This window comes from Tribolium castaneum, chromosome 3, assembly GCF_031307605.1.
Source record: "Tribolium castaneum strain GA2 chromosome 3, icTriCast1.1, whole genome shotgun sequence".
Classification (NCBI taxonomy): Eukaryota; Metazoa; Arthropoda; class Insecta; order Coleoptera; family Tenebrionidae; genus Tribolium; species Tribolium castaneum.
This window is the reverse complement of record NC_087396.1, coordinates 19,752,186-19,763,606: the sequence shown is the minus strand read 5'-3', so window position 1 is coordinate 19,763,606 and position 11,421 is coordinate 19,752,186. Positions and strand designations below refer to the sequence as shown.

Sequence of the window (11,421 nt, the reverse complement as noted above, 5' to 3'; positions counted from 1 at the left end):
AGGTCTCCTCATGTTTGAAGCTGTAATATAAACATTAGAACCAAGGCTAAAGTCCACAAATTTTGTAGAAAAGATGTTAAGTTAATCCTACTGACTGCGCCATTTAAGTTTGGAAAAAATATACTTGATAAGACGAAGATAATTTTAGAAATGGATATAAGGACAAGGCTAATAAAAGTTCTTCAATCATTTTTGGACAAAAAATAATATTCGGCACTTGTGGTTGTAAAAGGAGACTTAAACAAACATGGTCATTCAATTGGTCAATTTATTCAAAATAGACGTGAAGTTTACTTCGTACAAACCAACCTACGACGAAATTTTTGCTGATAAAGTAAAAAGGCAAACACACGATAAAACTTTGACGTAATTTAATTAATTAAAACGAAAAGTTGAGATAAATTATTTTAGATGTTTCAGTACTCGACCCTTTGAAGGGAAACTTCCAAGCATATCACAAGAACAGTGAACAAAAACCAGACGCCAGCATCAACTGGTGCCAAAATCGAAAAAATTAATATTTTTAGAATTAAAAAAGTTTGAATTATGCTAGAATTAAACTTTATACATAATAAACGTTAAAATCTAAATGAAACTTCATTCAGTGTTTTGATTTCTTCTTTCTTCAATCAAAGACTGCACTTTTCTCTTTGCCAGACGTTTCGAGTCGGGCAAGTCGTTCTCGCCCTCCACTAGCAATCGTTTTCCCGTCACACCATTGCCCCTTATGGCCTTATTGATGTCTTTCAAGTCCTTAGAAGGACTTCGGCTGAAATAGTAGTTCAGGACTTTGCCATTGCCGAAAGTCAAAGTCGGACTTTCCAGTGGCTTGATAAAAATGTTGTCAAACACTTGGACCACTTGCCCCCTGGACGCCGGCAGTGGACTCAAAAGTATATCTCCGATCTAAATCACAAAAATAAGACGTTACAAACAAAACATTTTCGAACTTACGTTTTCCTCGCCTCGGACTACGAATTTCTGCGCAAACTTTTTCATTGCTTGAATGATCACTTTGTTATAAAACTGTATCAAGTCACCCCATTCTTCCGGAATTTCGGTCGTCTCCCCATCTGAAATATTCCGTAGAAAAAACGCAAACTGCGTCATTTGGAGCTTACCAACAACCACGACTTTTTTACTGCTTATCAGAACGTTGCGATAAATGTCACTCGTGGCCTGAGGCTGGCTTCTATAACTTTTAATAATTTCCGTAAAATTTTTGTTGAGTTTCGTAAGTTTGCATATCATGTAGACGGCACACATTAATAGCTGGTCCAAATTGCGGTCTTTCATCAATTCGCAGTGGTTTTTGCGAACCAGTTCCTCAAAGACCGTCCAGATTTTGCGCTTAGTGTCCGTGTTTGTGATTTTTAAGTGTGTGCACAGGTGCTCCATCCGTTCTCCAGATAAATTATAGAACTGAAATTACGAATGTGTCTTTAGTGGACATCTGTTAGTAGGGTAATATAAATTTTGTTAGCACTTGTGCACGGATTTATGGTCATTCTTTACCCATGACGACCGCATATAAAATTTTAACAATTCACGGAAAAAATAAAAGCGTTTAATTACTACACTGAAATAAACCCAATTCTAGAAAGTAGAGCAGATTTGTTTAACACTTGGATGCCATTAAACCGCAAAATTATAAATTTTAACGGGACTTTACTTACTTTCCTGAATACTATTGACACACCTCCTGTTCTTCTCGGCCTGGCTTGAGCTACATTCTCCTGACGTTGTGGAGTCGTCTGTTGAACTGGCACCGGGGTGCTCTTTTGCGTTTCACTATTTACGATAGGAATCATGCGAGTATTCCCAGTACGATCTTTAATCACTAAAAAACGCAAATTTTGATAAATGCGTTAATTTAGTTGATTAAAACTTACTCAAATGAGTCGTTTGGAGTAGAGATTGACCTGACTGAACTGTAGGAAACAATTCTCTATTCACAGCACTGCTGTGTGCTACTGGTGACTGAAACCGGTCTGTTGCAGAAGGGCCAGGCGATACAATTTGTCCTACAATTATTTTTGTAACAATCGTATAACATAAAAAATAGCAAAAATACTTGGTTCAGAATTGAGAATACTTCTCAAGGTTAAGTTTTCAGAACTTGGTTCATTTTGCATATGCCCTGGCAAAGCCGTCTCTTCGAATTTCGGTACTTCCCTATCGGAAGATGTTATTGCTTCCCAAATTAAACTGTCTGATTTCCAGACCAGCGAGGAAAGTATAGTTTCCTCGATCTAAAAACGACAGTTTCATACAAAACAGAGTAAAGGTGGAGAACAGAATGAGAAACAGAAACTGCTGACTAATTATAATAAATTATCAGTGATTGAAATAAATCATAATCCTTCTTCACTGTTTGCTTTATATGTAGAAGATATCTGAAGCTTTAAAACAAAATATTTACTCGTAAATTCGACAATTAAATATTCAAATAAAATACAGTTATGCATTTCTTATTATATGGCCCTTGAAAACTTTCAAAAATTGATTAAAAGAAGAGGATTTTTATAAAACCTGTCTACAAGATAGTGTAGAAAAATCAATTTGACCTAATTTCTTAATGATTTTTCAGTCCAGTTTATCAAAACGTCGCGAAAAACCTGACTATTGAGCTCAAAAATGTGTTTTATTTCTCGAAAAAGATTAAAATAATTGCGTTTCTTGATGAAAAACACGTTTAAACCCTTAAAAAAAGCAAAATAAATGACATTCTCAACCGACTTTGACGATTTTTCTGGCAGAGATTAGCGAAATTTAGCGAAGAAAATGAGTTTTTAGCTCAAACACGTACTTACCGCTTCAATTTAAAGATTTCGTCTTAAATTAAAAATTTGCTAACTAGAAAATATACTTAAACCATTTAACGTAATTTAATTTTTTAGTTCAAAAAAAACCAGACAATAACACCGTTTTCGAGCACAATAATTTAATTTCTTTAAACTTGCGCCAAAATTCTTTAAAATAATTGTGTCCTTACATATGCAAACCGTGTTAAAACCCTCTTAAATAGGAAATAAATGTCACTGCTAGTTTTTTTTCTGCCCCAGTTCAGCGTAATTTCACGAACAAATTTAGTTTCTAGCGCAAACACGTGTTTAAATGGCGAAAAATTACACTATTTTTGAACTAATTTCATAATTTCCGCTTTTTTTTAATTTGACGAACTAATTTTATTTAGAGGTGGAGAGTATATTGAAACATATTTTGGTCTATTTTTGAGAAAATTTTATGATTTTTTGCACAGTTTCACGAAATCTCAAATCAAAAAAACATCCCGACTGTAATGTTCTTACCATATTAAGGTGTTTGATAGTGTCCCTTGAAAGCTTATCTCTTGAGCGAATGATAAGTTCAATCACTTTAACAAAATTATATGGTTGTATTTGCAGTGCTTTCAATATCCAGGGGAACCTTTGCCGACTATTGTATGAATAAATAACAATTTCTAAACAACAAGCAAACATACATTCGTAAAATACGTCTTTTTCCACAATGGCCTAAAAAAACAATAAAAATACTACAGAACAAATAATAATTAAAAAACATACCGATAAATCAGCATGTATTGAGCGCTCATTCTGCAGAATACTTTCAATAAATTTATAAAACAAAGTTGTCGCGAGCTGCAGTCGCCTTTGTGCTACTTCTCTTTGGTCAACTGGGTGGCCTTCCAGAAACCTCTCCCCCAAATTTGTAACAATTTGATTGATTCTCTCAGTTGGATTGCGAGCACAAGACCTTAAAACATCATCATAGACACGTTCAACCACTCTGGGCGTCATAATTACTCAAACAATTGCACTAAAGCCTCACTGGGGGCCGGCTGGCGCCCATGAAGCAAGTTATTAAGCCTTGAAATGCTTTCAGTAGCTGTCACAAGCGGAGTCGACTCTTGCGACTCCTTCGGGCCCAAATATTTGCGGCCAGTGAGCGGCGTCAAACACTCTTTACTAACAACCTATTAACAAACGTAAAAAAAATACCACACACAAAAATAAAATACCATTTCTTTGGTCGATAACTCCGGACTTGCGTTGTCAGCTGAAATTGCAAAATTCAATTGTTTGATCATAGATTTCTCGATTCAAATTACCTGCATTTTGCGCCACACTCTGGTCTCTCACTAGAAGTTTTCTTTTGTACTCAGCTGGAATGAAACAGGTGTTAGGGCAAGGTCAGGAGCATCTGTTCAGGTAAGACAGTCAGCTGTTTGCGCAGCTGGCTCGCCATATGATTGGACTAGCTGTAAAATCACTCACCCAGGAAAATGCGCTCGTCAAAATCGCTCTTATTCAGGATATTTTTCTCGTACACGTTCCCAATGCTTTTGTAATTATGGTCAAACACCGAGGTGTCCAAGACATCGCCTTGGTCGTTCTCAATCAAGACGCCTTGGTCGAGATAATTCCGAATCGATTTTTTGAACTGGTACTCTTTTACGTACTTCAGGTCGGTGATTATGTTCGGACTGGGGCACAGTAAGCTGACGATGCAAGGGGCCTCCGAAGGGGGCACATAGCTGGGCTGGGCGAAGTCTTCAGGCAGGCCCGCAAAGTCGGGGTTTAGGAGATCCTTGCGGTCGGCTTGGAGCGCATGTTTGAACGCCCAGTCGCAAATGGCAATAAGTAAATGACACGACGTGACCAAGTCGTTGTTATAATTCGTGTCTTCACTTTTTATTGTGATAAACAAGGTCCAACAAAACTCGAAGACTTTGAGTGGGGACGAAGGCACAGGTCTAAAATATACAATTTCGTAGTTGAAATAAATTGGTTTAGAGAGACTTCTTACTTATTTTTCCGGTTTCTGTGTTTACTTGTGTCCAGTTCGTGCGCTTCTGGAGCTTTAGGTGCCTTAAATATTTGCATAAAGAGAGGCTGGTATTCTTTAAAAACGTTGTAAGCCACAGAGAAGCTCCCTTCCAGATACTCAATCCGCTTTTTGAACTCCTCAGGCATGCTGGCCATGTCCGACCATTGTTTGATTTTGTAAAAGAACTGTGCTATGCTGTAACCATGCGTTAAAAATAACCCAAAGACTGTTTGTTGTTGGCTGACCTTAAGTTACAATGACGCAGAAGATTGGTCAAGTTAACACAATTCGTGTGAACACTATTTTGTGCAGCCGTTGCAGCGATGGACTTCCAACACGACACGTATATTGCACACCCTATCCAGTGGAGGGGCTCCCCCTGAAAATCCCGATAGTTTGCAGTGATTTAAGGGGTTGAGACTCACCTCCAGAGTGAAATTCTTGTTAATTGTCTCAAATCGCTCCCAAGCGTCTCTGGAAATCTGTTGGCTCAGGTGCAGTTTGTTGCACAGTTCTGAGTGTTTCTCCTCCAATTCTTCGGTTTCGCTTGATAACACCATGATTTCCAACAATTACAAACCGCTGCTAAACAATTTCGCACCACTAGCCACCATTGAGCTCTTGACAACGCCTACAAAAGGCGGGAATCCACACAAGAGACGACTAAAAAACAACACAATCACGCTCAAACCCCGACTTTCCCGCTTTGCACATTATTTTCGACGAGGAAATGCCGCTAAAATCCAAAATATTTCGGCGTTTACGCGCGAATACGTACACAGTTTTTTGTCGATCAGCCAGAACTACTTTTGACTGCGCATGGAGGGTAACCTCAAACCCAAATTTGGAAAGTTACCAGTAACTTTATAATCGAAGCACTTTGCAAGTTTTTAGCCACACTTTAATTAATTAGGACACTATGTGCCAATACAGCTGCTGTGGGCACGAAAAGGGGAGAGAAATGGGCTTTCCCGCCAATTCTTAGCGCCAAACACAAACACCGTTTAGGGAAGTTTCGCATTAGTGGAAGCTTCACCTGCTGGCTTGGGGACGCGCGCAAGATGAATTTTAATTTTTATTACAAAAATTTTTATTACAGTGATACTAGTCAAATTCAATAACACTGCTTCGTGAGGACCGTGGCGAGCGGCTGGAGGAGGGTTCCGAAAATACCAAGTCCTTGTAACTGGCGTCTTGTAAAACTTTCTCGATTTTTTCCACAATATTTTTCGTTTTCTTTTTGTCAGGGACGGGCAAGTTTGGTGTTAGGTATAGGTCGCTCACTTCGGGTAGCTCCAGGGCTAAATAGGGAGCACCGCGTGCAACGTTTTCTCGCATCTAAATATTATTTGTTGACATAAATAAAATCAATTCATTGCTATACATGCCTGCACTTTTTTTCGCTCTAATGTCGCAATTTTGAAATTGATATCGCTCTTACTTGAGCCATCATTTGCAAACAGGTCTTTTTTTAGAATAAATTCCAACTCTTTTATTTTTTCTTTGAGAAATTTGTCATCAATTGCTTCTTCAAACTGTTCTTCTCTGTAATAGCGTTAACAATTTAATAAAAAACGAGGTTTAGAAAAAAAATCATACTTATTTATTGTTTCGGGACTATCAGACGTTCTCCACATTTTTGGAATCAAAACACTATTTTGTAGAGGAGGTGGAGGCAAAACTTGCGATTCAACAATTTTCTGTATTTCGTTGCTCTGATTTACTATTTTAATAACAGCGATGTGATTGCAACAAGTGATTAACAGTGGTGATCTTTCAAAAAGTTCGATCTCAATCTCATTAAAGGAAGTGCGTTTAGGGCCGGGATAAATGCATTCAATTCCCCATTCAATTAATTTTCCAAACACTTTAAAAGACGGGAAACTGATAGAAAAACTTTGAATGCACTTTTGTTTTTCCAAATCCCATAATTTAAACATCTACAACAATTATACAAAAATTAGTAAATAGAATTAAATGCAAAATAGAAAAATATACTGCATCAGCTGAACAACTAATAAGTAAATTTAGTTTATCCAATATTTTAACGTCCATAATCGGTGCTTGATGTCCTTTCAAAATTGCGATTGGTTTTGAGGTAATAATAGGGTTCCACAATCTCAGAACAGAATTTTCGCTTCCTGTGGCTAGTATCTTACGTATTCTGCTTAATGCAAAACAGTTACAACCCTAGCGGTTTAATAAATAAATATGACAACTTTCGTAACAGTGACTGTGTTACTTACTTTTTGTATCTTGAAAATGTACGGCTTGTTTTTATTTCCGATATAATGTATTAATATTGACACATTTGAGTCTTTGCTGCAAGAAATAAGAGTTTCATTATCATTAAAATATACAAGCCATTTGACACTCTCTTGATGTAGACGCCCGTTACGTTTAACAACAACGTAATCACTTTCATCTGGTAACTCCTGCAAAATTATCTAATCTGTTTGTACAGTGACAAAAAATCGGACGTACATCCCAGTAGAATAAATTAATTCTGTCGTTGTGTTTTTTCCTCAAAAGTGCTGCTTTGGGCTGCAAAAATGTAAAAGAAAAAACCGTGCCTTTGTCATCTCCCATAAAAAGCGTACTTTGGCCATTTTCGTCACAAATGCTGCTTTTGTAAGCAAAGCACTAAAATAGTTTCAATTAGACCGTAACTACTGTAGGAAAATACATACTTGAACAATGTTAGGTGTACTCAAAACAAGATACAGTGGCACGTGTTTAAGTCCGGAAGCTTCATAAATTACCACACTCCGTGCCGTATTAGTGGCAATAAACATTAAAACATCAGCGCAAAAAATTGCGTCAGTGACCCACCGGTTCCTCCGTCTTCGGTCTTCTTCCTTCCGATGAATATCCTCTCGGGTCATTATCAACTGATATGTTGTTAAAAAATTAAGATTGCCATCATATAAACCGACTCTGCCGTGTTTGGATATCATAGCGTAGCAAAAATATTTTTCGGTTTCTATTCGCACAATTTTAATTATCGTTTCTCTCTGTAATATAGTTGTTAGGTACACCAAGAAAAAATAATAATATCAGTACCTTAGTCTGAGGAATGGCAATAATGCTCGATACTTGGAAATTGATAGTTTGGTGATCCGCAGGCATTAAATTTTGTAAAAAAAATTCCACAAATTTACTCCAAGTAATTTGTGGTTCCCCATTTTTTGCGATTTGCTCGTATAATGCAATGCTCGCTTGCGAATACTCCGTATTGGCGAAAATGGCGTTAACAGTGTTAAAAAACTCTTCTTTTGTGAGGGTTTTATCGTCGTTTTTGTTTTGAAACTCATTTTGCATCACGTCCAAGTGAGGAACCGTGAGGTTTTGAATTAAGTCGTACCACGAGTGAACCGTGTCTTCTTCAGCATTTGAACTGTATTATGAGAAAATAATCATAATTAGCTACGAAATGTTTACAAAATAAATTACTGAACCACCATAAAATTAGGTAAAAATGGTGGATGCGCCGGGCAAATTCAACAATTCTTTTCCTATCGTTTATAATAAATTTTAGGCAGATAAATTTGTAATAATTGTTGTAGATGAAGTAAAATATTTGTATTTAGATATCTTTATTAGCAAACTTATTGTAGTGTTCGATCATCAAAAAATGCAATAATACCTAGTTCCTAAACAATCCACTCCAGGCAGATGTTTTTCCATTAGGTTTAATCTATAATTATCTCACTGATTGTATTTAAATTTGTTATTACTTGTTTTTGTTCACTATAACTGGTATAACCACCTAACTAAAACGGTGTACTTATATCGATCAAACAACTCATACGCGTCTTATTAGAATGATCGACAAACAATAAATGATTTCGGGATATCTATGTCACAGAAAAAGCAAAAGCACAAAAAAATAATAAATTTTGGTTGAACTTGAACAGGTAATTTTGGAACAGTCTTTATATGAATATAGGTTACAACTGAGGTCATGTTTTTATTATTATTTTTTATTACGTTTGGTGTTTTAAGTAATAAACAAGGCGATAAAATAAGAAGCATAATTTATTTACTTTTGGAAATAGGGCTATGACTGCATATCGTTTCAAAGATCCTTCAAACCCTCAAGGGCCTCAAGGCATTTACAAGCGACAAAAATAATAAACCGTACGGTTGGATGACTTTGGCGTTTAGCAGGAGCAATTCTGCTGAATCACTGTTATTATGTCGTTATCTGCCTCAACTCAACCACACTGTATTATTTAATCTAATGCAATTCAGATCAATGAAAGTTTTTGAATAGTAACAGTAGAAAGTAGGGTTATATTCCGAAAAATCAAAATTCCAGTGAAATGTCAGCAATCACCGAAAATCAGGAAAAATGTGGCTGGATTAAGTTTTCCGAAAACAAACTCATTTCCCTCGAGAAGAAAATCTTTGAAGGTAAAGACACCCAAATTACACCAGTCATTCACTCTTTTTTAGTCTTGCAGACAGCGTACAAAGGCTGGCATGTCCTAATCGACCACAAACCAAACGTTAAAGCGAAAATATGGACAATCGCCATGAACACAGAATCAAAAAACACCCCTCTAGTCCTCCTCCACGGCTTTGGGGCCGGCGTTGGCTTCTGGTGTTTGAACTTGGATTCTCTGGCAGCTAATCGACCAGTTTACGCCATCGACATTTTAGGTCGTAGACCAAATTTAATTTTTTTGAAAAATGATAATAAATCAGTGCAGGTTTTGGCCGATCATCACGACCAGAATTCAGCAATGACGGCCTAGAAGCTGAACAAGAATTCATCGAGTCGATTGAAAAGTGGCGGAAAGAAGTCAAATTAGAGCAGTTTATTTTGCTGGGGCACAGCTTGGGCGGCTACTTGGCCACTAGTTACACAATTTCGTATCCAAACCAAGTCAAGCATTTGATCCTAGCTGACCCTTGGGGCTTTGTCGAGAGGCCTTCGGATTTTAACCCTCCGCTCTGGATGAAGACTTTGGGCATTGTTTTGTACCCCTTTACCGCATTCAACCCTCTAGCGACCGTTAGAGCGGCCGGGCCTTTTGGTATATTCACGCAAATCGGGAGTCTAAATAACATGGTCGAGTGTTCTGCGATTACACAATCTAGTAACGTATATTTTTATTTTTAGTTAATTTTATAAAAAATTCTGATCAAATTCACAAAAAGCAAAATTGTCTTGTATATTTGAATACAGAGCACTCTTGAGCAGCTATTTATTTAGACTCCCGGTGCCTAGTTTTCTTGGGATAACTGTGGCTTGATAGGCCCTTGGATCGTGAAAAAGATGCGGTCAGACATATCGCACAAATACGCCGGTCGTTTGGAAAATCACGAGATTATAACTGATTACATTTATCAGTGCAACTCACAAAAACCAACGTAATTTTTTGTAAAAACAATTAACTAGTTATAAATTGAACATTTGTAGGGGAGAGACAGCGTTTCATAAGATGATCAAAGGCTTTGGTTGGGCTAAAAACCCGATGCTCAACAGAATACATAAACTAGATAACAGAGTGCCGATCACAATAATGAATGGGTCCCACTCTTGGATGGATAAGACAGTTGGGAAAAAACTTAGAGAGATGAGGCAAAATTCGTACGTCAGATTGGAAGTTATTAAGGATGCTGGTCATCATGTACATGCGGACAATCCTGAGTCTTTTAATGAGATTGTAGTTGATGTTTGTAACTTTGCCGAGTCTAATAAGTCAAATGTACTAGTAATACCTGAAAATGAGAGCATACAAGAGGAGGAACAAGAGGTTGTAACAGAGACACAGATCGCCACATCGTAGTATTTCTTCCCCTAAATAAGGCCTACAATAAGACTAGAAACCTATACTTGAGAACAATTTTGCAGTATTTTATACCAATAGAAATGTAACAAAGTGATGAACCAAGAGCAATAAATAATTACCGGTTATTAATATTTTACCCACTTGTCCTGTACAAATTTAGTCTTATTATCATTTTGATTTATCTGATTACGGAAGATAAATATTTAACAGATTGATGCACCTTGACATTGCTTATCGTCATTAAGCACAAGCAATAATTGGAGATCAAAGAGTAAAATAGCATTTTTTGCCTGCATGAAATAAGCTTGATTTAGGTGCAGAGTTTATCTACGTTGAATCATAAATTCTATTTTAATATGTTCACATAAACAATGAAAACATCTTTCCAATTAAAATCGGGCGGAATAAAGGAGTAAACTTTTGTACCGTGATTTCGATTAAATTTCTGCTCAGTGACCTTTTGAAATTAAATTGGCAACAGCGAATTATTAGTAATGTTCTCGGTTAAAAATCAAATTTAAATTTCGCAAAAAAGAGGTGCACAGAGCACCTTTGAAAGGCAAATAATTATATTATTAAGGCCCAGTTTTTTTAAACAAATTTAACGGAGAGATAAATTTAAAACAGCTACGCCCTACCTTAGCAACTAACTGAGAGTTAAAAATTAACTGAAGTTTAATCGTACCAGAGAGGTGACTATTATTATTGACTATAAAATTCATAAGAAATGCCAATAACTGAATGCTGCCACTGTTTAGATTTTTTGACAAAATATTTTAGTCACCCGGCA

General features: G+C 36.7%; 3 protein-coding genes across 5 annotated transcripts; 1 reads left to right on the top strand and 2 right to left on the bottom strand.

The window, feature by feature from the left end:
- Positions 1–250: 250 nt before the first annotated feature.
- LOC660494 (retinoblastoma-like protein 1) lies at positions 251–5,808 on the bottom strand. Of its 2 annotated transcripts, XM_008197324.3 has the most exons (16): positions 5,609–5,808; positions 5,256–5,493; positions 5,076–5,209; positions 4,810–5,025; positions 4,278–4,756; positions 4,112–4,165; positions 4,022–4,059; positions 3,807–3,976; positions 3,567–3,756; positions 3,312–3,515; positions 2,075–2,252; positions 1,893–2,024; positions 1,677–1,840; positions 1,122–1,422; positions 955–1,073; positions 251–906 (listed from the first exon to the last, which is right to left on the bottom strand). In XM_008197324.3, exons 2-16 carry the CDS (start codon positions 5,388–5,390, stop codon positions 598–600), a joined length of 2,823 nt encoding a protein of 940 aa, XP_008195546.1. In that variant the 5' UTR covers positions 5,391–5,493; positions 5,609–5,808; the 3' UTR covers positions 251–597. The 2 variants fall into 2 exon arrangements, with proteins under 2 accessions (XP_008195546.1, XP_971815.1); XM_966722.4 differs by having other exon boundaries at positions 5,256–5,808.
- An 84-nt stretch (positions 5,809–5,892) lies between these two features.
- LOC103313597 (WD repeat-containing protein 64) lies at positions 5,893–8,993 on the bottom strand. Of its 2 annotated transcripts, none has more exons than XM_064355573.1 (9): positions 8,877–8,993; positions 7,894–8,227; positions 7,521–7,844; positions 7,315–7,473; positions 7,077–7,265; positions 6,829–7,020; positions 6,430–6,770; positions 6,219–6,375; positions 5,893–6,168 (listed from the first exon to the last, which is right to left on the bottom strand). In XM_064355573.1, the coding sequence occupies exons 2-9, from the start codon at positions 8,149–8,151 to the stop codon at positions 5,935–5,937; spliced, it is 1,854 nt and encodes a 617-aa protein (XP_064211643.1). In that variant the 5' UTR covers positions 8,152–8,227; positions 8,877–8,993; the 3' UTR covers positions 5,893–5,934. The 2 variants fall into 2 exon arrangements, with proteins under 2 accessions (XP_064211643.1, XP_008195490.2); XM_008197268.3 differs by lacking the exon at positions 8,877–8,993 and adding an exon at positions 8,477–8,741.
- A 12-nt stretch (positions 8,994–9,005) lies between these two features.
- On the top strand, positions 9,006–10,756 carry LOC660554 ((Lyso)-N-acylphosphatidylethanolamine lipase). The gene is made up of 5 exons (XM_966777.5): positions 9,006–9,246; positions 9,289–9,495; positions 9,546–9,872; positions 10,095–10,209; positions 10,259–10,756. The coding sequence occupies exons 1-5, from the start codon at positions 9,156–9,158 to the stop codon at positions 10,626–10,628; spliced, it is 1,110 nt and encodes a 369-aa protein (XP_971870.2). The 5' UTR covers positions 9,006–9,155; the 3' UTR covers positions 10,629–10,756.
- The last annotated feature ends 665 nt before the right edge of the window (positions 10,757–11,421 follow it).

What these genes read in the sequence shown, in the direction of transcription:
- LOC660554 (XM_966777.5), top strand. Translation starts at nt 9,156, where the DNA reads ATGTCAGCAATCACCGAAAATCAGGAAAAATGTGGCTGGATTAAGTTT. An exon ending in TTACGCCATCGACATTTTAG is followed by an intron (nt 9,496 to 9,545) that starts GTCGTAGACCAA and finishes AAATCAGTGCAG; the next exon opens with GTTTTGGCCGATCATCACGA. An exon ending in TAGAGCGGCCGGGCCTTTTG is followed by an intron (nt 9,873 to 10,094) that starts GTATATTCACGC and finishes GTGGCTTGATAG; the next exon opens with GCCCTTGGATCGTGAAAAAG.
- LOC660494 (XM_966722.4), bottom strand. Translation starts at nt 5,390, where the DNA reads ATGGTGTTATCAAGCGAAACCGAAGAATTGGAGGAGAAACACTCAGAA. An exon ending in TGACGAGCGCATTTTCCTGG is followed by an intron (nt 4,166 to 4,277) that starts GTGAGTGATTTT and finishes GTTTCATTCCAG; the next exon opens with CTGAGTACAAAAGAAAACTT. An exon ending in ACTCCAAACGACTCATTTGA is followed by an intron (nt 1,841 to 1,892) that starts GTAAGTTTTAAT and finishes TGCGTTTTTTAG; the next exon opens with TGATTAAAGATCGTACTGGG.
- LOC103313597 (XM_008197268.3), bottom strand. Translation starts at nt 8,517, where the DNA reads ATGGAAAAACATCTGCCTGGAGTGGATTGTTTAGGAACTAG. An exon ending in TTGCCATTCCTCAGACTAAG is followed by an intron (nt 7,845 to 7,893) that starts GTACTGATATTA and finishes ACTATATTACAG; the next exon opens with AGAGAAACGATAATTAAAAT. An exon ending in GTACACCTAACATTGTTCAA is followed by an intron (nt 7,474 to 7,520) that starts GTATGTATTTTC and finishes AAACTATTTTAG; the next exon opens with TGCTTTGCTTACAAAAGCAG.